This window comes from Juglans microcarpa x Juglans regia, chromosome 5S (assembly GCF_004785595.1).
Source record: "Juglans microcarpa x Juglans regia isolate MS1-56 chromosome 5S, Jm3101_v1.0, whole genome shotgun sequence".
Lineage (NCBI taxonomy): Eukaryota > Viridiplantae > Streptophyta > Magnoliopsida > Fagales > Juglandaceae > Juglans > Juglans microcarpa x Juglans regia.
This window is the reverse complement of record NC_054603.1, coordinates 423,730-445,085: the sequence shown is the minus strand read 5'-3', so window position 1 is coordinate 445,085 and position 21,356 is coordinate 423,730. Positions and strand designations below refer to the sequence as shown.

Below are 21,356 nucleotides of genomic sequence, written 5' to 3'. Positions count from 1 at the left end.
GCTAGAAGGTCGGGGATGAAGTAGTGAAGAAATGGTGGCCGGAGGTGGCGCGACGGCGGCGCAACGGGGCAAAGAATGCAGCAGCTTCGTGGGGTGCGTGCGGGCTATCGGCGGCGAGGTAGGGGATGGGATTTGGGGTTGAGGTCGCCGGAGGGAGGGGCAGCTGGTCGGCCGGGAGGTGTCGCGCACGGCGGCGCGACGGTGGCGGTCTGGGTGAAGGTGACGAAGACGGGGAGAGGGAGGGAGAGAGAGGGAGCTGGGTCGCGCGCGCGGGGAGGGGGAATGCAGGGCAAAAAGAAAAAAAAAAGAAAGGAAAAGAAAAAAAGAAAAAAAAAAGAGGAAAGAGAAAATGGAGTGAAAGAAATGAGGTACAGTCCTCACATCTTGAGTCACGAAAATGATCCAACGGAAATGATTTTAAAATAACAAATTAATTAAAATAATTTAAACGTAATGATACAATGAAAATAAAATAATTAAATTCCACAATCAATTAATTTTAAAGAAGAATAATTTAAATGTATAACAATAAATAAATATTAAGAAAACATAACAATTTAATTCCCACAATTTAAAGATCATAAAATAACCCATTTAAAATATCCGATAATTATAAAATAAGAGAATAAATTTTGAATAAATAAATAAAAATGCTTCATTAAAAATGCACTAATTTACGGGGTGTTACAAACATATTGGTTGTGGAAGGTGTTGGTGATCAGTTTATAAGTGTAAGAAGAAATCTCATCTCTTGAGCTAATTTTTGAGGTTGAGAGAGGCCTAAGACCACTCAACACAGGTATTAGAGCCCAGATTTACTAATAGTCTTAGGCTCAATAATCTGCGGGAGAAACGGATTGTCCTTGCGACCCAAGGGAAGATTGTTGATGTTGTCCTAAATTCCTTGTAGAAGGGGGTGGTCAATTTATAAGTGTGAGGAAAAATTTGACCTCTTAAACTAAATTTTGAGATTGAGAGAGGTCTAAAAACACATATCTATTTGCACAAGTCCATTAGAGTACTGGAAAAAGAACCGTTTTGAAATGCATTATGCATGTCTGTCTGTTGAGTTCAACTACTGAGTATATTATTGAAGTAATTTTAAGCAAAAGTTTGACCCCGTGGACTGGGAAAAGCAACTTTAGCTTGCACAAAGTTCTTTAACGTGAGAATATTCAAAGTATGGGTACAAGCTAGATACCATGTTAATGGCAAAAAATCTATTCAGAAAACAAGGAAGGAGCAGAGAAACTTCGCAGAAATTTATATGGTTACGCACAGATGACAATAGATGAAGAAAGGAAGAACGAAAAGTGGGGGCTAAAGATCACCAAGGGTTTTTCTTCTCCCTTTCATCGCAAAAGTAGTGGAAGTTCCACCCACCAACTAAAAATAAAACCTCATTAATTAAAGAGAAATTCCAAGCTGATGATCAGGGCCAGAAGTTAAAACTAGAGCGTAACGAGTACGGCAAAATTACTTTGGCATAACTGAACTCGGCAAGACCAAGCAATAAAATATGAGTAATATTATATACAGTTGTTGAGTGCGTAAGTATTATGAAGTCATTTTAAAAAAGAGTGATATCTATTATTAAAAAATTAATTTCTTTTATATTAATTTTGTATTTATTTATTTTTTTCAAAATTATTATACGACTTTTACATACTCATAATTGTAACTAACATTTTTAAGTATAGGAAGTAAGAATTAGGCCCTTTTTTTTAATTGTTATCAATGGTAGGATGCAAATAGTTTATTAACAACTCAACTTCTCGAAAAGTTACTATTACAGCTTGCAGTTGTAGAGATATAGTTCATCTCTTACCCTAATAGTAATATCTCCCCGGCCTTTATCTTTTGAAAATGTAAGTACTCGTGGGTGGATTTATCATGCCTGAGGCAGTGTGTCGAAATTATTCTGGCACTAGCTTTTTCATTAGTCATATCATAATCCTGATCTCAGTCAAAGAGATCGAAAGTCATGAAGCTAGCGCTAGGTTTTTAGGAGAATATTTGTCACATATAATATTTATCCTCCTTCCTATATATGCATATATTATAAAAAGTCCTACTCCAATTCCTGTCAATACATTATCATATAATATTATAGAATGTCGAAAGCTAGCAATTCTATTTTCCTTACCAGCTTCTCTCCACTACTGATTTCTCACAGGCATGGTTATTGGTCGCCTTCCATAGAATGATCAGATCTTCAACAATCTTCGTACTTGAAATAAATCGTATCTATTTAATATGAAACAAGAAGCTGTATTAATTTTTATCGTTATATAATTTTTAAAATATCTTATAATTTAGTTAAATAAATAAATACTATATATCCAGTACTCTATACATGAGAATAGAGAGATCAATACTGATCAACGAGTCCAGTACCATTTGCAAGATCTTATCATTTAACGAAATCATTATCTAGTATTTACCATAGAATAATAACATCATGAGTTGTCATATGTGTATATATAGCTCGTGGAAAAAATGGAAGTGACTAAAATATCAAGATGGGAAACATGTTGACGCTTTGTAAACATTTCTGTATATATTTTTGAGTAATGCTACGTACAATTATAAAGTATGTAAGTGTCGTATAGTTATTTTGAAAAAGAATAAAATTAATTATTAAAAAATAATTTTTTTTATATGAATCTCATATTTATTTATTTTTATTAAAATAATTACGTGACGTTATTACGACTGTAATTACCATTTCTCATATTTTTCTCTTTAGCTTCCCTTGCAAATCAGAAAGGTTAGTAAAACTGGAAAGAACGAGGAAGGCGTCCGGATCATTCTCAGTGCTTATCCTTGTTTTGTTTTGTTTTTTGAACTCGACCCATTCGACCACTACGGCAATGACACGGAAGAACACGCACATATTCTGTTCAACGTTGTAAAATATGGTAAAAACTAAAAAGTGATAGGAAGTAGGACTGTAGTACGTTTATCGTATAAAGATAGGATGGTACTGCCTAACTAAAGCGGGTGCATATATTGAAAGAAAATAAATGGGTAGGACCCAATAACTATTTTAGTCAGTTTTGTGACTTCCTTGATGTTTTGGGTCTCGGCCATGTGACTTATTAGGTCATGAGAGAGCCCTACCCAGCTTTTTTCATCTTATTTATAGCTCTAATTATCACCATCCTTCCACACGACTTATGTACTGCTACTGATCGATCAACACTAGCTAGTACCGAAACAATGAAGCCACAAGATTTTCGTGTCTCCTTCATCTTTGTTCTTCTTCTTTGCACTTCTCTAACATCTTCTCGTCTCCTAACACCAAAACGAGGTATAGCTCAAAGCTTCTTATAATTCTCACAACGTTTTCCTAGTCTTTATCAGATCATACAAGATGATCTTAATTATTAGATTTTTAAGCTCATGAGGAACTTTATTTATTCTAATTTACAGGTGAAAAGGGGACGTTGAAGGTTGAAGGGATTAGTACTAATGCTGCTGGGTCATTAATAGACTTGGAAGATATTTCCAACGTAAATTAACTTATACTACCTTTCTCTCATGTGAAAATATAAACTAATTTGGGTGGTTGATTTTTCCTCAAATTTATATGGATGGCCTATTTTTCTGCAGCTGATGGGATTAGAGGAGTGCGATGACAAAGATGAAGGATGTTTGCATGGAAGGATGATTGCAGAGGCTCACTTGGATTATATATACACCCAGCACCGTAAGCCGTAATTACAACCCATGCATTTAAGTTATACAGTACGCACTTGATCATGATGATCAGCTCCTCCAAATTAAAGAAGTTTTAATTTAGATAAGAAATCCCATATATGTAACTATTTACATCCAAGTACTTGGTTTGAATTTGATTGTGTGCTTCTAAACGTTTATATTATATAATATGCTTTTATGATTAGCAGATAATTAATTAGACTTATATTAATAAATAAACTTATGTTTGCCATTAATTTTCAGAGGTATTAACCAGTTATTTGAGTAACGTACAGCACGATAAACAGCTTTCTCAATTGTTATATTCAATATTATTGTATTTGTAATGAATATTGAATATAAACTCAGGTTGGGACCTGGAAGAACAAGAAAAGCTAGCTACGTACCACTTCGCGTAAGAAAATTGATATAAAAAAGGGCTAATCTACATGTAATTTACTAGAAAAAAAAATATTATTGTAATGAATATTGATTCCCAACGGATCGCCATATCAACTTTTCTGGACAAAATATTATTGTATTGAATAATATTGATGCTTCAGTTCAGCGGGTTCGACTGTGAGATGGCCCATATGGGTATGCGAAGTAGGAGTAAATCCAAGAAATCCAATTGAATATAATCGTTACGTTGCCCAATGCTATCCCATTTCCCCGACCTTTTGCCCTATCTTTGGTGTTAATTTTCTTGTGATGATTCTTGGGGCTCTCCGCGCCCTGATTTTGTACCCTCATTGATTTCAATTCTCACGAAGATGTTAGACAGACCAGACCTAATGATTAGGGGATAAATTACTCAAAGGACTCCCCTCTTATGACCGAAACCGAAAATCTTGAATTTGTGTAATCCTGGCGTGCAACCGAACGATCATTTTAGGCTGTTTTTAGTTGTTAAACTAAACTCAATCCATCTCAACTTATCTCAAACTAATTATTAATGAAATCTACTGTTTTTTTAATTTTTCATAAAAAAGTTAAACTCATCTCAATAAGACCCATAAAATATTACTGTTTACAATTCAATTCGACATCCAAACGCAACATTAAATTACCAGATAGAGCCGCAGAGACCACCAACTCAAAATATTCCAACCATCAGATAATAATTATTATTATTAATCGAAGAGGCCGTAAATTTATAAAAAGGTCCTCACTCGGGCATAACACCACAACCAACCATCAGATGAAGAATATTCGGAAAAAAGAAAAAAAAAAAAAAAAAGCCATCAGATGAATAAAATCTTATCCAAACCGTTGGTACGCTGGGGTTGTCGAAGTAATCAAGGGTCATATCTCAACTAAAGTGACAGCAGCCATGATCATCAACCACTCTGGAGGTGATTAAGGATCCAAATTACTCATTCTTAAAGGAATATATGAACTTGAATGCTTGGTAGGGGTAACTCCATTATCACAACAAAACCTTGAAAACCCTCCAAAGGAGGTGAGATATACACTATAAGATAACGACCTGGTAATAATATATTCATTCTAAGTTGACCAAAGCACCAAAAGAGGGCAATCCAAAGACCCAACATCCAAGTAAGAACAATGCAACACCAATTCAAGGTGTAAAAACCCAAGAGGTCAATTAAGAAAATTGTTTTCGAAATTGGGGAAGTAACAGATTTTTTTTTTTTTTTAACTTCAAATTAACAAAAATGACGATCCATTACTGTCCCAGAAACCATATGATTCAAGAAATGACGCTCAAAACCACACCAAAAAGGGAAAGAAAGACCAACTTCGTTACTATTTTAATGATACAGAGAGCATCTCCGATTGCTGAGATTGAAAGGACATGGGTCGAAATGAGCATTTCCTTGTGTTGCTACCATCAGATTCTGGTGTGAAGACTGAAGAGCCTGCCGCTTGAGGAAATCAGAAACAAATAATAAAGGACCAACACATCAACCACATTAGCGAGCAAAGTTGAGGTGCAATGCACTAACTGACAATTATATGTATTTCTTTCTAACTGAATTAAACAGGAAAAAGAAAATAGGCAAAAAAAAATATATAGAAGAAATGTGAGCAGGAACAACAAAATGAAGAACCCTGAGTACCATTTTGAGGCACAACAAAATTATCGTGCAAGGACTCTGCACGTTTAAGCTATGTATAGTACACCTGGATTTCCATCGTCAGCTTCTACTAAAAGAATCTGGCTTATGGAAGGCTCTAACTTGCCTCAAAGAATTTATACATCCTTCTCCTGTCAAAAGATAAGAAGTACCATCAAACATACATCAGAGTGGGCTATTCATTTGCAATGCAACAAATAACGGTAGGAGAAAAATACATTTTCCACCCTCAAAACTTAAAAAGTACTTTACATTTAGTGCCCCAAATTATTAAAACCGATACACCGCACCCTCCAACTAGGGTCAACTGCCAAATAGCACCCTCCATTAGGATATGGTCGTTGGGAGATGCAGGTGTAAGTTCTAATAATTTTGAATGAAACACATGTTAGTTTGAGAGTGGACCATAAAAATGAGGGGGGGTGGCTACAAGTTTATAAACGGTAGTCATGGAAAACAAAAAAAGTAGTAGTTCACAGAACCCACAACACATTTCAACCATTTTAAGAACCAGCATGCATAATATGAGGATCAGGCCCACCACTTGCACTCATCTCAACTGCCAAAGTGCCGGATCAGAAAATCTAATCAGTCACATCCTTCCACGAATTAGAAACAAAATACAGCGAAGTCTCCAAAATTTTTTAAAACAAGGAACAATGGTGGGTCTGATCCTTCCAGATGTCAGCACAAGACATCCTTGTTAAATATCAAGCCTTACCATTTTAATACCACTAGCCAGTCCCAAGTCATGAATTGAACATTCTGAAATACAATTTGCATGCACAATGGGACCCTTAGCTGCATTGTCGTTTGAAATTTCTATCTCGCCAGCACAAGATGAGATGGTCATATACACTGCTCCTTTGAACATCCATTCATCCCTTTCTTGGCAGTAAAAATCTTCAAACACCTCTCCACACAAAACACAGGCACATTGAGTTTCATCTGCAGGAACCAAGCGCTCACCCTTGACCAGGGTCTCACTAGACTCATAGGCTGAGTCAGCAGACTCAATGCCAGATGCAAGTCCTGCCTTCCCAGCAACCCAGTCACTTGAGTTTGTATACCATCTCCTTGATGTGCTAATTAAACCATTAGGTTCAAGCTTTCTCTGAGCATGCCACTCCAAGTGTCTATCAAGACTTTCTTGAAGCTTCAATCGAATATCACAAATACTGCACCGAAGTGGAAGGTCATCAAATAGTCCATTGATCACGGATGGATGGAATTCTCGAATTACATCTGGCTTGAATTTGAAACCTATGAGATTTTCAATTTCCATTGGGATGGATTGAGGCATCACGGGAGAACTTTGATTGGCAGGTTCCGACAAGGATACCCCATCCCTTGTCGTCAGAAGATGGGAATCAGGTACAGAAGAAACTGATACAGAGCTAGTCACAATGGTGCCTGGGCTCTTCTTTTCTGATTGATTAGGGATTTGAGTTGGCACGGTAGTCGGCACCTCGGTCTTTGCAGCCGATATTAAACCTTTTGCAACTAATGAGCTCAAAAGGTTTGAAATTGGATCTGAGGCATTATTCACAGCACTTGAGGTTGGTGCAGATGCACTACCCGCAAGTGATGAAGGTGGTGGACCAGATGGCAAAGGTGGTTGTCCTGCATTTCTTTGAGATATACTGGCAGGAACTGGTGCATTATTATTTGATGAACCTAATGAAGTTGCTGACACAACACTGGGCCCTGAGGATGTAATCTGCACTGGAGGAGGCCCACTGGGCAGGGGAGGCTGAATACCAGAGTGTGATGGCATTTGCCCAATGTCTGGGACAGTCAGATTAGGTAGGCTACCCGTAATAGAATTGTTGGAGAAAATTCCACTCTTCATAACAGCTGCTAACAAACTACTTGTGCTTGGTTGTCCTGAAGATTCTGCGGCAAGATCTGAATGGTCTGATGCAGAATTCCCCAGTGTTGAGGGAGACCCAGTATCAGAGACAGAAGGGAGGATTGGCTTTCGAATCTCACTAGAAGGCTGAGACAGCATGGAGTCTGATTGTTGCTCATCATGGTGCCTTGGTTGAAAAGAAGGAACTGAAGCAGAAGCTTGTAAGCCTCGGGCTGCAGCTTTTGCAAGGGTCCTGGCTGAACATTTGGATGCTGGAAAGGTGATGAATCCTGAGCATATTGGTTGGAAGACCCCATGTTCGACCGGCCCAAAAATTGAGCTCCTTTTAAATTAGGTCGAGGCAGGGACAGAGTCTGTGGATGCTCCCGCTCGGCCAGATTTTGCAACTGATGATGGGAAGGGCGTACTACTAATGAAGGCGATTGAGGATGCTGGTGCATGGGTGACTGTGCAGATGGTGATGCTGCTCCCTGAGACTGAAACCGCTGCTGCCCTACAGTTCCAGTGGACCCTGACACTGCATTTATTAGAACCCCAAGGCCCCCCATCTGCTGATGACCTCCTATTCTTGATATTGAAGAAGCTACACTTGTTGACGACTGTGTGAGAGTGGCAGCAAAGCCTTCTGAATGGCCTGAAGTATGGACCAGCCCATCAATGGATTGTGATTCTTCCAACGGCCAGGAGGATGAAGTCCGGCTCCCAAAAGGAGTAAAATCATTCTGGTCCTTATACATAAAATCAGTGGAAACTTCCTTATTGACCTTCGACCCAACATCATCTAAACTGCGTGGTTTTTGAAGGTGATATTCAAACCCCTGTACACATAAAAAATCAGTCATAACACGTCATAGATGGTCCAAAGTCCAGCAGTGCTTTTTAGAAAAGAAGGCAGCTTGCCCCTCAATAGCAAATACATTACATGCACTTGTGGTTAAGCAATATTGTTCTTTAAAGAAGTTCTTATAGCAATCTGAGGCTGTAAAAGGATTCAGTCTTTGGAAAGAAACTGCAAATACATATCTGCATCTAAGTAATAATAAATTCATGCTTTTTATTTTTGCTCTTTTAACCTTTTTTTGTTTCCATTTGGCACTCAAATCAAACCATCAATAGGCATCAGACTCATTTTCAAAGTTCAATTCTTCTAACTTACCAATTTTTCTGAATGATTTTTCCTTGGGTCAATAGGAATATCAGATGCTCCATGAGCTGTTGATTTGGAGTTCATATCATCCCACATGAACTCCTCTTCTTCAGAATTCTTCCAGCTACTAGACATCACAGTGCTAGTCCTAAGTGCAATACTCTGTGTTGGCTTTAGTTGTGCATCAGCATATGCAGATTTGGGTGCTCGATAGTTGGGCAATCCTTGTTTGATATTGAAACCATTCTTCTGGCTAGAGATTGTCTCCGCAACACTTCCTACAGTTCCATACCAGGGTTTGTCATGTCCTTGCTCAGTCATCCTCCCACCGGTTCTTTCAGTTCCTGAGCCTGAATTCCTTGAAAGATCAGAAGAGTATTCATAGTCTCCAAATGCAGCACCAATGCTCTTCTCATGAACAGATTCACTTGGTCCATCTCTATTAGTTCGCTGAACATTCTACAAAATTTGCGACAAAAGTAATGAAGGGTACAATATCATGAAATCATGAAAGGGGAAACTTGCGCCTTAAAAAAAATTACCACAGGCACTCTTAAAAAAAGATCTACCCATGAAAGCCCAGCACTCATTATGGATCCCCTCTTTGTATCCTGGGTTGAGTCTACTATAGGCCCAGTCAAGTCATCAGGCATTCTTTCGGCCTTCATAACTTACTGGATTAGGTAAATACTAACATTATTCCTTCCAGCTAATTAGTAAAGGGGAAAACAAAAGCACGGTAAATGATTTGGTAGATGCACTATGCGGTATAGTGAGAATGAACACGAACAAATATCTTTGTGAGCATAGGCAAGGGAAAGTCACATTGTCACAAATATATTCTGTTGTCATATTATTAAAAATAAGTTTACTTAAATAAAGGTATTTCTAGTAAACTGGCTTCCACTTCTATATTCACAGATATATCAATAAACAAGACTTTGATGGGGCATAATGAATCGTTTGTCATGAGACTGACAATGCAGATAACAGGACAAAGTGAAAGCAAGGTTCAACAGCAACCATTATGATGGAACCCTTTTTTTTTATATGTAACCATTATGATGGAACCCTAGTATCATGGAGAAAGTAATCACTTGCGTTTCAAGTATCCAGACAAGTTTCATCAAACTACACATTCCACTTGCTTGCATGGAAACAGGACATGCAATCCTTAAATTTCAGATAAGGGAGATAATAATCATGTTCAATGTTATCCAGCACAACATTGCATGCCCAAAATTTCAATGCAGGTTCTCTTGCACATTCCACTCAACATTTGATCATATGGTTTCAGTGAAAAAATGCCTCAGAAAAGCTTTGCTGCACTAGGATAATTACTCCAAAGTCTAAACTTAAAACATGATTCCACATACCCTGCTAGACTGCTGAAGCCGCTGCCTTTCCAAATACTTGGGATTTACATGAATGCTGTGTGGTTGGCGTTGAGACTGCGAATCTGGCTTAGATGTTGTAGTAGCTACTGAAGAAGAAACATTGATTATGGGAGTAAAGCCAAGTTCTTTCTCAATCATCTGAAGTGCTTGAGGAGGGAAGACTCCTTTCCAAGTTCCAAAAAGATGACGCATACTCGAATGTACAGCAGGATCTACTTGCCTATATGCCTTGCAGAAAACCTAGAAGTGCAGATAAGAATTGGAAACTATAAAGTAATAAGCAAAAAATCCAACATCATACACACGAAGAATTGTTTTTTATTTGGTAGCAGGCAGATGTACGATCAATGAATGAATGCATGAAAAAAGTAAGAACAGTTGCAGTCTCTTTCCATAAATGTACAATTCACATAAAAACATCATAACATAAAGTATTCCATTGTTCTTTTCTGAGTAGTGCCTAAACATCACGACAATCTCTTTCTCATTCCTTGTGATAAGCACAATACCTAAATGCCTATGCTGTAACCAGAAAAGCACCTCCATTGAGAAAAGCTACGCACAAGATAAAAATCTGACCTCAGGTAGTCTAGCAGCAAAGTACTTTATGTAATCCCTCCCAATATTCTTTACGATACTGTCTAAAAGATAGAGTGAAGGCAGCTTTTGCTCAGTAGGAACCTGCAATTTTTAACTAATAGTTAGTTACAATATACCAGACAAGTTCCTTTCAACAAATAAGTGACTAAACATGCGAGGGTCCAAAACCAGAAACTCCACCACCCAAAAAGGGGGGAAGGAAAGATGCTTCAAATCTGGTTATTTGAGTCCACTAAAGCCAAGAAAAAACAAGACTGGCAAACAACACGCAGCGGGTACCATCATCTTCATAAACCAATTGTTCCCCAAAACCACGAAGGTAGCTATGATGGGAGTTCTCAACACTTCAGTATCAATAAAATTAACCAAATAACTTGAGAGATTCAATAATAATGAGGCCTATAAGGGCAAAAAAAAAAAAAAATCAAACCTTTCAACTCTCACTGAAAATCAGGATCATTCAATTCTTAGCGAACACCACTTCATGTAAGAAAATTTTCCAATACCAAATCCTGTGAAGTGTCCCAACTATCTTTTGCCTCCCATACTGCTTTACCATGTCAACAATTAATTCTTATCCCTCCCACAAAAGCAATTTTTCATTATCACATTCTTCGTGGAAGTAACTTCATTTGATATGTCTTGCAATGTTTCCCATTATCTCTGTACTTTCTAGAGAACTAGCCATCCCATTCCAAATTCATTATCTTAAGGAGAAAGAAATCCTATTTCTACCAGCTCGATCACTCAATATTCAAGTACCCATGCACCCCTGTCCCGTCCACTCCCACATCACCTTGCTTCTGAAGCAACATCCTCATCCTGATAAAGAAGGTTGTAACTGGGTATATTATTGTTAAAACTTTTTTCTTTTTTTTTTTGTAAGTATTGTTAAAACTTTATTATGTGTTGGCTTCTGCACTAATTGCTCAAATTCAAATCTAAACCTGACCATCTTTAAGCAATTGATTTATTTTGTTATGTATTGTTATATGCTTCGTGATGGAATATAATATATCATAGGCTCGACCATGACTCCCATGTATAGATTCAATAGTGCCTTGATCTTCATAATCAACTGAATACAAATGCAAGTATGAAACACCCACAGGGCCACAAGTCCAAGTAGATCCTCATTAAAGGAATGATAATTTCTTTTATAATCAAAGGAATGAAAATGTCTAATACTATTATTGTTCCCGCCATTATCCATATTTCCTTGACAAAATTACTGCATATAACAGAATTAATGCTAGCCAAAGAGTGATGTTGCATTGAGAATAATTGAACCTGAGACAAAATAAAATCTCTTGCATTGGACATGACGTTCTGATTCCATAGAACAGCTACATGTAGTGGGATCTAATACCCATGATCAAGAAAAGGAACACAACTGACATAATATGAAAGCAAGACCTAAAATGTGACAAAATCGTCTGTTTCAGCTGTAATGATTATACAGTTATGAAGCAATGCTGCAACATTATAGAATAAACGTATCATAAAATAAAATTGGCAGAATGCCACACGGCATTATTACGTGCACAAATCATTTTTTTATAAGTAAAATAAAATTGTATTAGAACAAGTACACAGGGAGTATACCACAAATCATAAGGATGGAACATAATGATTTGGTCCCAAAGCTGGTAGAACCCATATTCAGCAGTAACTATGTTCTTGCAGAATGCGGCCCTCTTTGCATACAATCTTGTAATAAAGTTCCCGTAAAGCTGTTCACTATTCACTCTATCTCATGCACTTATAATATAGAGACAATAGGGCCATTGATTTAAGAGTTGGCACAGGCAACCAAAACATCATAAAATGGAAGCCGTACACAAATAGTGGAATTAAAGAAAATCACACGGGATACAACTTGCAAACCCCCATCACATTCCATTGCGGCCAAAGCCTTGACTGAAACAACGATACCATACATCAGTCTGATATCTTCCAACCGTTATCTATCGCACATAAATACACGGATTGTGGATTTCTTTCATTGATATTTTTTTGCGAACTATCATAATAAAAATATTACCTCGCGCACTGGATGCAAAGCTTAGAAATGCACATCAACATCGTTCACACATATTTGGAAAAAGAGAAGGGAAGAAAAAAGAAGGAATAATCAGCAAATTAGATTGCGTTGATTTTGAAATCATACCACCACTTTGTGAGCAACATAAACATCCCACATGGCACATCCAAGTCAAGCACTTTATCCACAAAAGACTGGGGCATTAATTCAAAACCATAAGCATTCCATTAACCCCAAGTTACACATACAATATAACTATCTTTACTTTCGACGAAACACTATTCTAGCTACATTACCATGTAGTTTTTCTTTGATCCACCTTTTTTTTTTTTTTTTTGCTTTTCCTTTTCTATGCCAAAATTCCGTACAATCAATTCAAGCAAAAATTGGCGCCACACCCAAAAGAATCGTAAAAAAACTGGGTTCACCTCGAGAATGTTGGCGCAGACAGTGGCGGCGATTGCCTTGGCAGCGTGGAGGTTCTCGCCAGCAATTATAGTCAAGTTAGTGATGATAGGCTTCGAATTGAAAGTGAGCTCGGCGAGCGCAGTCCTGTACTGGCTGACGAGTTCCTGATGCTGGGGCGGTTGAGGCTGATAACCCCCTCGGCCCGAGTCGCTGCTTTCGGAATCTCTATCACTCGGTCGGAACCTTGGCGGCGGCACCACAACTGATCTCTGAACGAAAGGGCGGCCATTCCCGTTCGGGTTCGGGTTCTTACCGCGCTCAATCTCCTCAGCCAATCGGGGCTTCTTCAAGCCCGGTTCTCTCGATCTATCGAAGGATCTACGCGTTTCCATTACGATACCAGACAAAACCAATATTAAAGCCCTAACCCTAATCCACTATTTATATTCAGTACATCGTACTAACCCAACAAGAAAAAAAAAATACAACCAGTGAATTCCTGTCAATTCGATACTCCTGCTGCGTAGAGTTCATCAATATCTAATAAATCGAGAAAACGAAAACAAGAGAAAAACCATAGCCTAAATTGTACAAGCCAAAAGGAAAAGTCAAATTAAAGATAGATATTAAAACCCTAGTAATGAATTCTGACACATATTCATGAATTTGAGGAAGAGAATTGGAGCTTTTGAGAGAGGAGCTTGGGATTTGGGTGCGTTAGCAAGAAATGTGTAAGATAGACATACACGGGCTAGAAGCTCGGGTTGGGACGGCGGGGTATTCATGGATCGCGAAAAGGAAGCGTTTTTTAATGATTGTTAACCTTCATAATTCATGTTGATGTGGGTTTCGATGTCACAGAGAAAAGAGGTGGGTTGTGGTGGGCTGGCTTCGGCGTTTATGTTGTCGACTTTTTAACGTGAGCTGTTTCGGCCCACTTGTAGACACTTTGGACACACTACCACGGCAAGCATTAGCGTTAGGCTTTAGATGCGAGGTATTACATAAAAGTCACATTAATTTATTAATTTATTTTTATAAAATCTATGTACCTCTCACTAAATCATCCAATTTAAGGAGGGATGTGTTCCAACATATCCTTCATCCTCTTCTTCATTCTCTCGAACATTCTAAATAAACATGATCTTGATCTACTTATTTATATAATTTGTATTGGTGATTACTGTAAGATGAGTTTTATAGTAATTAATTTATATTTTTGTCAACTTCGGGCCAACCCTACATTATTTAAAGGATTGTTTGGGAATAGAAATGATCTCATCTCATTTGCTTTTCAAATCTCACTCAAATACAAACACTTTTTAATTTCAAATTTTTAACAGCTAACCATGTTGTCCGTTTGGGGTGGGTGGGATTGCAATTTTGCTACAGGCAACCGGGGGTGGGAACCCCGGGGAATCGCACACCAATCGAGATATTAAAAAAAATAAAAAAATAAAAAAGTGAAAGAAATCCATTAAAAAAAAAACAAAGGAAAATTTGTGGAAGGCGTCTTCGTCTGTCCAGACCCATTGGTTTCTTTCTTTTTGCATCTTGTACTGGGGTTTGGATAATATGTGTTTAGTACTTGTGGGAGCTCACGATGTTGCAAGTTTTTGTTTGGTACTGTTTGTGTAAGAGCTTGCATGTTAGATCGGTGTGGGTTATTCTTGGACAATTACTTCCTTTTTCTACCCCTTCTTTTCTCTTCGGGAAGTAAATTTATTTGAGATAGAATGGAAACGGCACCTCTTCTTCACAAATTTGTAGTCGTGAGGATTTTATTACTAATCTGAAGTCTGGTTTTGAAAAAAACCCAGAAACCAGGTCATAAAGAAATCATCAAGGTGTCTGAAATTTGACCCTAACCAGAGTCTGGTGGCCTTGAAAGCTTAGAAGGAACAGCTAAGGCACGTAGGGGGGCTGAGATTGTGTTTCTTTATCAGTTTAAAATAAAAGCGATAATGAGATTTAATTCTCACCTGTCTATTGTTTGTAACATATGAATTTAACAACTTCAAGGACAAAGAGGAAAAGTTTGGTAAGAACTGGGTCTACATATTAATGGATTGATGAGTTTATTTGAAGTCTCACAGCTAAGTGTAGATGGAGAAGACATACTCGATGAAGCTAGAAGCTTTTGCAAGCAACTTCTGAATGCGTGGTTAAGACATCTTGGCGTGAAGACGACGGTAGGGAGACAAAGTGCTGAAGGGGTAGAAGAGGAATGGAGGCTGGAGTGCAGGGGTTGAAGACGAATGGATTGTGACGAGATTGGGGCCAAAACGCCGCGTTTCATTTTCCACGGGGGCAACGGTTCCCCCACGGTTCCTCCTCCCGGTTGTGTATAGTATTTTTGGTGGGATTGTGGTGTAGAATGGGCAACATAAGCATGAGTGTTCACCGATTCCAGTAACAGATGGTTCTGTTGTCCAATTGCTGGCCTCAATGCTGTGTAAAAAAAATGCGATTTCGGATTTTACTTGGAATAGATGCTGGAGAAGTTTCCATGCTGGGGAGTTCAATATCGAATCTTTTGAACTGCATTTATCACATATATATCATAAAACTCGACGTGCTGTTGCACGGATTTATATTACGCCTTAGCATGCACATGTACGTACAGATAGAAGAGTAAAGATCAGTCTCTGCCTAAATCCTTTTAGACACTGCCGACGCCATTGGTGGTCTGTTCTGGCATTTAGTTACTTGTCAAAAGAAGCGCGATGAGTAAGCAAATGGCAGGTGCCCCTTCACACGGACTAGCATGCCATCAAACCCACAAAGATTACATCATAAAAACGGTAGTAAGGCATCGAAGGTTAGACATCAATCTATATACAGCAAATAGATGATGGTGAAGAGCTCATACTTAGAAATATACAGCCCTGCCTGCGCAATCACCCAACGGTATCCTCACTCCTCCATCCTGCAGATTGGCCGATCCGAACTTGCTAATTCAGTAAGCGATGCTTCGAAGAGTATCACAGATGCCGTATGAATTATATGCAAATGCAAGTAAGTTAGCTTACAGAGCCCCCATGAGGCAATCACATTCAACTTTGATTTTGAGGTCCGCCAACAGTAATGGATCTTCCACATACATTCCAGTCATGGATATACCAAGAATCAGTAGAGCTTAAGCACCCTGCAAAACAGAGTTGCCCAAGAAGCGTATTCATGACACCTTTAATCGAGTTTAGTGAAAAAAGAAAAAAAGATGAGCACGGAAATGTAAAAATTATGGTCAACTTTGTGTTGTCCAATAATTCACATCCACAATAGATTGCAGGCTTTTGAGGTATTGATTTCACAGTAATGGCCTCTCTCCAGGCTAGACAGCTTCAAAATCCTGTCCAGTCAAAGCACCCAACACAAGCACAATGGACTGAGCAGAAAAACAGACTCCTAACTACCATTATTTCTGCGAAGCTTGTTTCACTCCTTTCAGAAAGTAAATGATATAGTCGAAGCTGCTGAATATATCTAGATTTTAAGAACAAAACGTCCTTGCATTCAACTAAATGCCAAGTTTGTAGAACAAAAAAGTGTCTCCAGTGAACTAAAGTCATGAAGATGGATTACGAAGCCCGACACCAGACAACAGCCAAGCTCTATGATCATCCAGGTTTGTAATAGTGAGCAACTTAGTATGCAATGAGAGGACAGATGGGAGTTTTTTTTTAATCTTCCAACAAGAATGAACCATTTTATCAATAAAACATCTTACCTGAACCATACAATGCTAGAATGAGCATTATAGAATATGAAACCAAGCCCTGGGAAGCATGATACTCAATCCGAACGTTCACAAACCTGCACTGTTCATGACTTGAAATGTATTTGTCAGCAAGAAAACCCTGCATTAGTAATATAACTCATAAGATAGCATAATCAACTTGATGATAGAAATAAATAGACAGACTATCTGAAAAAAATAAAAAAATTAAATGAATAGCAATATAAAAAAATTAAATTTATTGATGTGGAAGCTGAAAATCAAGAGAGAAAAAATTAACACTGCAATTAATTGAATATATTTGTCAATAAATTGTCCAATGTTTATCTGTTCAACTAAATGAACTCAGATCCACAAGGGCAGCACGTGCAGAAGCAAATGAAGCCTCATGGATCCCTATTTTCAGGTATATCATCTTTGGGCTTGTGATCTCGACTCTCAGGCTCATCAAAGGGGATTCATCAATAGTCCATTTATCAATGCCCGAACCTTCTATCTCTTGCAGGAAGCCCAAATCCCAGATATCTGTTAATCCGCCAGTCACTTCCAAATCAGTAACTTCATAGTTGATTGGATTTCCCCACAATTCATTGCTAGGCACAGACATACCGTTACATGCATCAAAACCCATGCTCCATATATCCTCTTTTTTAACAATACTTTCAATCCCTGGAGACAACTCAGATATCATCTTCTCCTTCGTTATTTCTTCTGGGAAAGATACAAAATATTCTGGATTAGCCTCTTCTTGTGAGCTTATGCTATTCTTGCCTTTCAGGTCTTGATTACCCAACCTTGATGACCCTTCTCCCACCTGCTTGAGGGTTTTGTGAAATCCCTGCAGTAATGGTAGATCTTCTGGCATGACCAATTCATCTGATCCAAATGGTATGCTTTCAACACCTAATCCTGCTTGTTCTATCATAGCAACCATATCTTGTGAGAGAGAATCCTGAGACTTTCCAGCAGGAACTGGATTTAAATCTAGGGCTACAGAAGGCGTAATGAGGTGTCTCCAGTCTGGTTGGTACTTCACAATCCGCCCTTCCATGGAAGAATCCGATTTACCCATTTCATATTGATGCTGCTTCACAAACTTCCTCCTCACTCTTGAAGAACCTATTTCTCCCTTTACCTTCTGCTGTTGAAGACGGGCTAAGAATGCTGGGTTTTGCACTAACTTCGCCAAGAAAGAAACCATTTGCTTCTGTCTTTGCTCTGCAGACTGGAGCCTCTGGTTCACTGCTTCCATTTGGTGAATGGTCCCTTGCTGCTGCTGCTGCAATTCAACAACCTCCTGCATCAACCTACCCTTCTCCTTTCTCAACTTCTGTATCTCACCTTCCGGAACAGGCCTCCCAGCTTCAGTAGAAGGCTGAATATAGACCCCAATCTGTTGGGACTGAGGTGATTTGCGCCTCTGAATGTTCTTCAATAGATGTTTCTTCCCACGCTGGAAAGCTTCATTGGCAAACTCCCACCTGTCAGTATCAATCTTGCGGAACCCCTGAATACAGTAACCAAATTGATTTTTAAAATGAATGAGGAAGACATAGAAGTCCAGAAAATAACAGAAAATTTTGATGATTAACACTGTAATACAGTAGTTCATCACACAATAAAATCTGAAGCTGTCAATTTTCATGGGTAGAAGATGTCGAATTGCTTTATAATATAATCTGTAAAATCATAAAATCAACTTCCCTAAACACAAAAAAGATCGGTCAGATGATAATGTGCATATCTTGACTAACTTGGACAGAAACAAATGGGTGCAATAAACCTGAAATTCTACCTGCAGAAGAAGAACACCCCACTCTGGTACACACAAGGGGAAGATGTTCTTTGTTGGAGGAATGAAGATTAGAGCATGCTGCCCCTCAGCCCTAATTATGAGCCGATGAAGGGATAACCTTTTACCATTACTAAGACCTTCAGGCTTCACCATATTAAGTTTCATAAAAAGATAATTAAAGTCTTACATGAACACGATCCTTAGAAAGTACTCCTCAAGATAACATTTTTCTTAGATAATTCCACCAGTACACAAACTCCAAACAGTGGAGTAGACTAATCTAGATCAGAAAATATTAACCGGAGATCACAAGAATACCGCATCTTCATCATTTCAACGGGTACAAAGTACAAACAATAAGATAAATAATTTAAATGCAAGACACTATAAATTATACAACACATACTAGTTCAATCCAAAATCCGATACAACGAATTAAGAACTAACAAATGTACAGCAGCAGATCCTCCATAGATAGGAAAGCCCACACACTTAGAAGGCGATTATTTACAAATTTGAATCCAGTTACTCACCTAATTACAGAGTAAACATCAGCTAAAAGAAAAACAAAATACTAAAAACAAAGAAGAGAAAAATACAATCGAAAACAGTAGGAAACAGAAAACAGGTAAAAACATTTTACATACAGATCACACCAACCATTACAGGCGGTGTTACCGTAATACCCACATAAGTATTAAGCTGGCGAACAAAACTCGAGAAATTGTTGTGCTTGAAATTCAGAGGAAGGACCACTCTCGCAAAGTCCACCGGGTCCCACACCACGAAACTCTCTCCGCTGACGCCCCATGATATGATCGGGTCGAGCGCCGGGTCTTCCACGAGGTCGAACGTCTTCGACAGAAATGGCGGTGTAGGATTGCCCTGCAAGCACTCGAGCGGCTGAGGCACGCCGATATTCTCCGCGCCTCCTCCTCCTCCTCCAGTAATTGACGGTACCGTTCGGGGTACTTCGCAGAAAGAAGGCGATGGGCTTATGGTTGAGAAGGCTTCGAATTCCGTCAGGGGAGGAGATGCCGAGAACCCAATGTTCTCCATGAAAAAACCAGCTTCGGCATCCATAAAGAAAGACCCAGGCAAAAGAGGTTGCGACGTTGTTTCGGGTGGTAGAGGAGAGATTCCAGGAGTCTCAGATTCCGGTTGGGCTGAAGAAGACGAGGATGCACCAACGGAAGCTTTACCAGTGGATTTAACAGGAGCTCTGGGTGGAGATTTTGATAAAGGTTCGTCATTCGAATCCATATGTATGTGTGTGTATATATATATATATATATATGTGCGTGTGTATAAGGTCGATATGGTCCAGAGAGAGTATGTTTTGTTTGTTGAGGGATTAGAAATTGTGTAGTCGGCGAGAGAATGAGAAATGAGGGTTGTAGAAGGGTTTATAAGGGAGTGGGGGGTTTATACCGTAAGGGTGCTACATAAAAAATCTTGAGTCGAAAGGCGGTGGAGGTTGGCCTCTGCTTCTTCGTCTTCTAGCTCTACGGCTATGGTTGCGTCGTTGGTCTTTCCGGGCCATTGATTTTTGCTTCAAGTTGAGAGATAGAGAGAGAGAGAGAGAGCACCGACCTTTTGAGGGAGCTGGGAAGGTTTCCTGGCAGTAACGCTCGTTGAACGGTCGTCCCCGTGTGGACATCTGATGGCAAGAGACAGTTGGAACCTGGGGCCCAGACCTCCATAGATATTTTTGTCACTGTTGCCTTTTTTTTTTTTTTTTCTGCGGCTGCTAGGCCGGTTTTACTGTTGAGACTCTGAACTGAAAATGCTTGGGGACGAAGCGAACTCAGTGGCCAATGGGAAGAGAGTCCATTTGAGATTCGGGACTCACGCAACGGTGTTGCCCAGGACCAACCAATCATTAAAAAGAATAAAAAATCAACGTAATCTCTTTCTATTTATAAAACTTCTGAACATCATTTTTTTTTTAAATTTTTATTAATTTTTTCTTTTATCAAATATTTAATATATAAATAATAAATAAAAAAAATTAAATTAATTTAAAATGAATAAACTTAAAAAATATTTAAAAATTTAAAAAAATATGATTTATAGAAATTAGAGAGATTATGTAGCACTCCACTGTATAAAAAAAGCCAGCATATTGATTGCCCGCACTTGACCCACGCCGTCAAGGTAAGAAATTGAGATTCGGTGGTCGTCATCAGATCTTTTAGATTTTCTCCCTCTTCTTTCAATGTTTTTTATTGTCATTGTCAAGTCTAAAATTTATCTAGAATCTTAATTTTTAACTATAATATTAATTTTTGATTAGGTATATCTACATTGAACTAATTATCTTAAAATTAAAATAATAATATAATATTATATGTTTTAATAATATTTGACTTTTTTTAATTTTTTTTTATTTTACAAGTATATTTTATATATTTTCTAGATCTGCATGTCATGCATGTTTTACCCTTCAAAGTTCCAAAAGTCAAAGTAGTATTGAATAAATATTAATAACACAGTCTACAAAAATACCAATACAATCCATACAAATACCAATACAGTCTACAAAATAC

The 21,356-nt window shown here is 38.3% G+C and overlaps 3 protein-coding genes across 4 annotated transcripts; 1 reads left to right on the top strand and 2 right to left on the bottom strand.

Moving 5' to 3' along the window:
* Window positions 1–3,132: 3,132 nt before the first annotated feature.
* On the top strand, window positions 3,133–3,959 carry LOC121268558 (putative phytosulfokines 6). Its single transcript, XM_041172878.1, has 3 exons — window positions 3,133–3,313; window positions 3,436–3,515; window positions 3,616–3,959. Exons 1-3 carry the CDS (start codon window positions 3,223–3,225, stop codon window positions 3,721–3,723), a joined length of 279 nt encoding a protein of 92 aa, XP_041028812.1. The 5' UTR covers window positions 3,133–3,222; the 3' UTR covers window positions 3,724–3,959.
* Window positions 3,960–5,941: 1,982 nt separating this feature from the next.
* Window positions 5,942–13,710, bottom strand: LOC121268557 (polyadenylation and cleavage factor homolog 4). The gene is made up of 7 exons (XM_041172877.1): window positions 13,294–13,710; window positions 10,801–10,902; window positions 10,201–10,461; window positions 8,834–9,283; window positions 7,884–8,495; window positions 6,445–7,830; window positions 5,942–6,216 (listed from the first exon to the last, which is right to left on the bottom strand). Exons 1-6 carry the CDS (start codon window positions 13,663–13,665, stop codon window positions 6,508–6,510), a joined length of 3,120 nt encoding a protein of 1,039 aa, XP_041028811.1. The 5' UTR covers window positions 13,666–13,710; the 3' UTR covers window positions 5,942–6,216; window positions 6,445–6,507.
* Window positions 13,711–15,832: 2,122 nt separating this feature from the next.
* LOC121268556 (heat stress transcription factor A-2d-like) lies at window positions 15,833–20,031 on the bottom strand. 2 transcript variants are annotated; one of them, XM_041172875.1, is made up of 5 exons: window positions 19,498–20,031; window positions 17,004–18,519; window positions 16,306–16,421; window positions 16,146–16,202; window positions 15,833–16,035 (listed from the first exon to the last, which is right to left on the bottom strand). In XM_041172875.1, the coding sequence occupies exons 1-2, from the start codon at window positions 19,888–19,890 to the stop codon at window positions 17,344–17,346; spliced, it is 1,569 nt and encodes a 522-aa protein (XP_041028809.1). In that variant the 5' UTR covers window positions 19,891–20,031; the 3' UTR covers window positions 15,833–16,035; window positions 16,146–16,202; window positions 16,306–16,421; window positions 17,004–17,343. The 2 variants fall into 2 exon arrangements, with proteins under 2 accessions (XP_041028809.1, XP_041028810.1); XM_041172876.1 differs by having other exon boundaries at window positions 16,306–17,537; window positions 17,622–18,519.
* Between the last annotated feature and the right edge of the window lie 1,325 nt (window positions 20,032–21,356).

Bases quoted from the DNA above. Each gene is read 5' to 3' on its own strand.
- LOC121268558 (XM_041172878.1), top strand. From the start codon at position 3,223: ATGAAGCCACAAGATTTTCGTGTCTCCTTCATCTTTGTTCTTCTTCTT. The intron at 3,314-3,435 runs GTATAGCTCAAA...TCTAATTTACAG, and splicing joins TCTCCTAACACCAAAACGAG to GTGAAAAGGGGACGTTGAAG. The intron at 3,516-3,615 runs GTAAATTAACTT...ATTTTTCTGCAG, and splicing joins ACTTGGAAGATATTTCCAAC to CTGATGGGATTAGAGGAGTG.
- LOC121268557 (XM_041172877.1), bottom strand. From the start codon at position 13,665: ATGGAAACGCGTAGATCCTTCGATAGATCGAGAGAACCGGGCTTGAAG. The intron at 10,903-13,293 runs GTGAACCCAGTT...TAAAAATTGCAG, and splicing joins TCTGCGCCAACATTCTCGAG to GTTCCTACTGAGCAAAAGCT. The intron at 8,496-8,833 runs GTAAGTTAGAAG...TTATGTGTACAG, and splicing joins AAAATCATTCAGAAAAATTG to GGGTTTGAATATCACCTTCA.
- LOC121268556 (XM_041172875.1), bottom strand. From the start codon at position 19,890: ATGGATGCCGAAGCTGGTTTTTTCATGGAGAACATTGGGTTCTCGGCA. The intron at 18,520-19,497 runs GTGGGTATTACG...TACTGTATTCAG, and splicing joins TTCGCCAGCTTAATACTTAT to GGGTTCCGCAAGATTGATAC.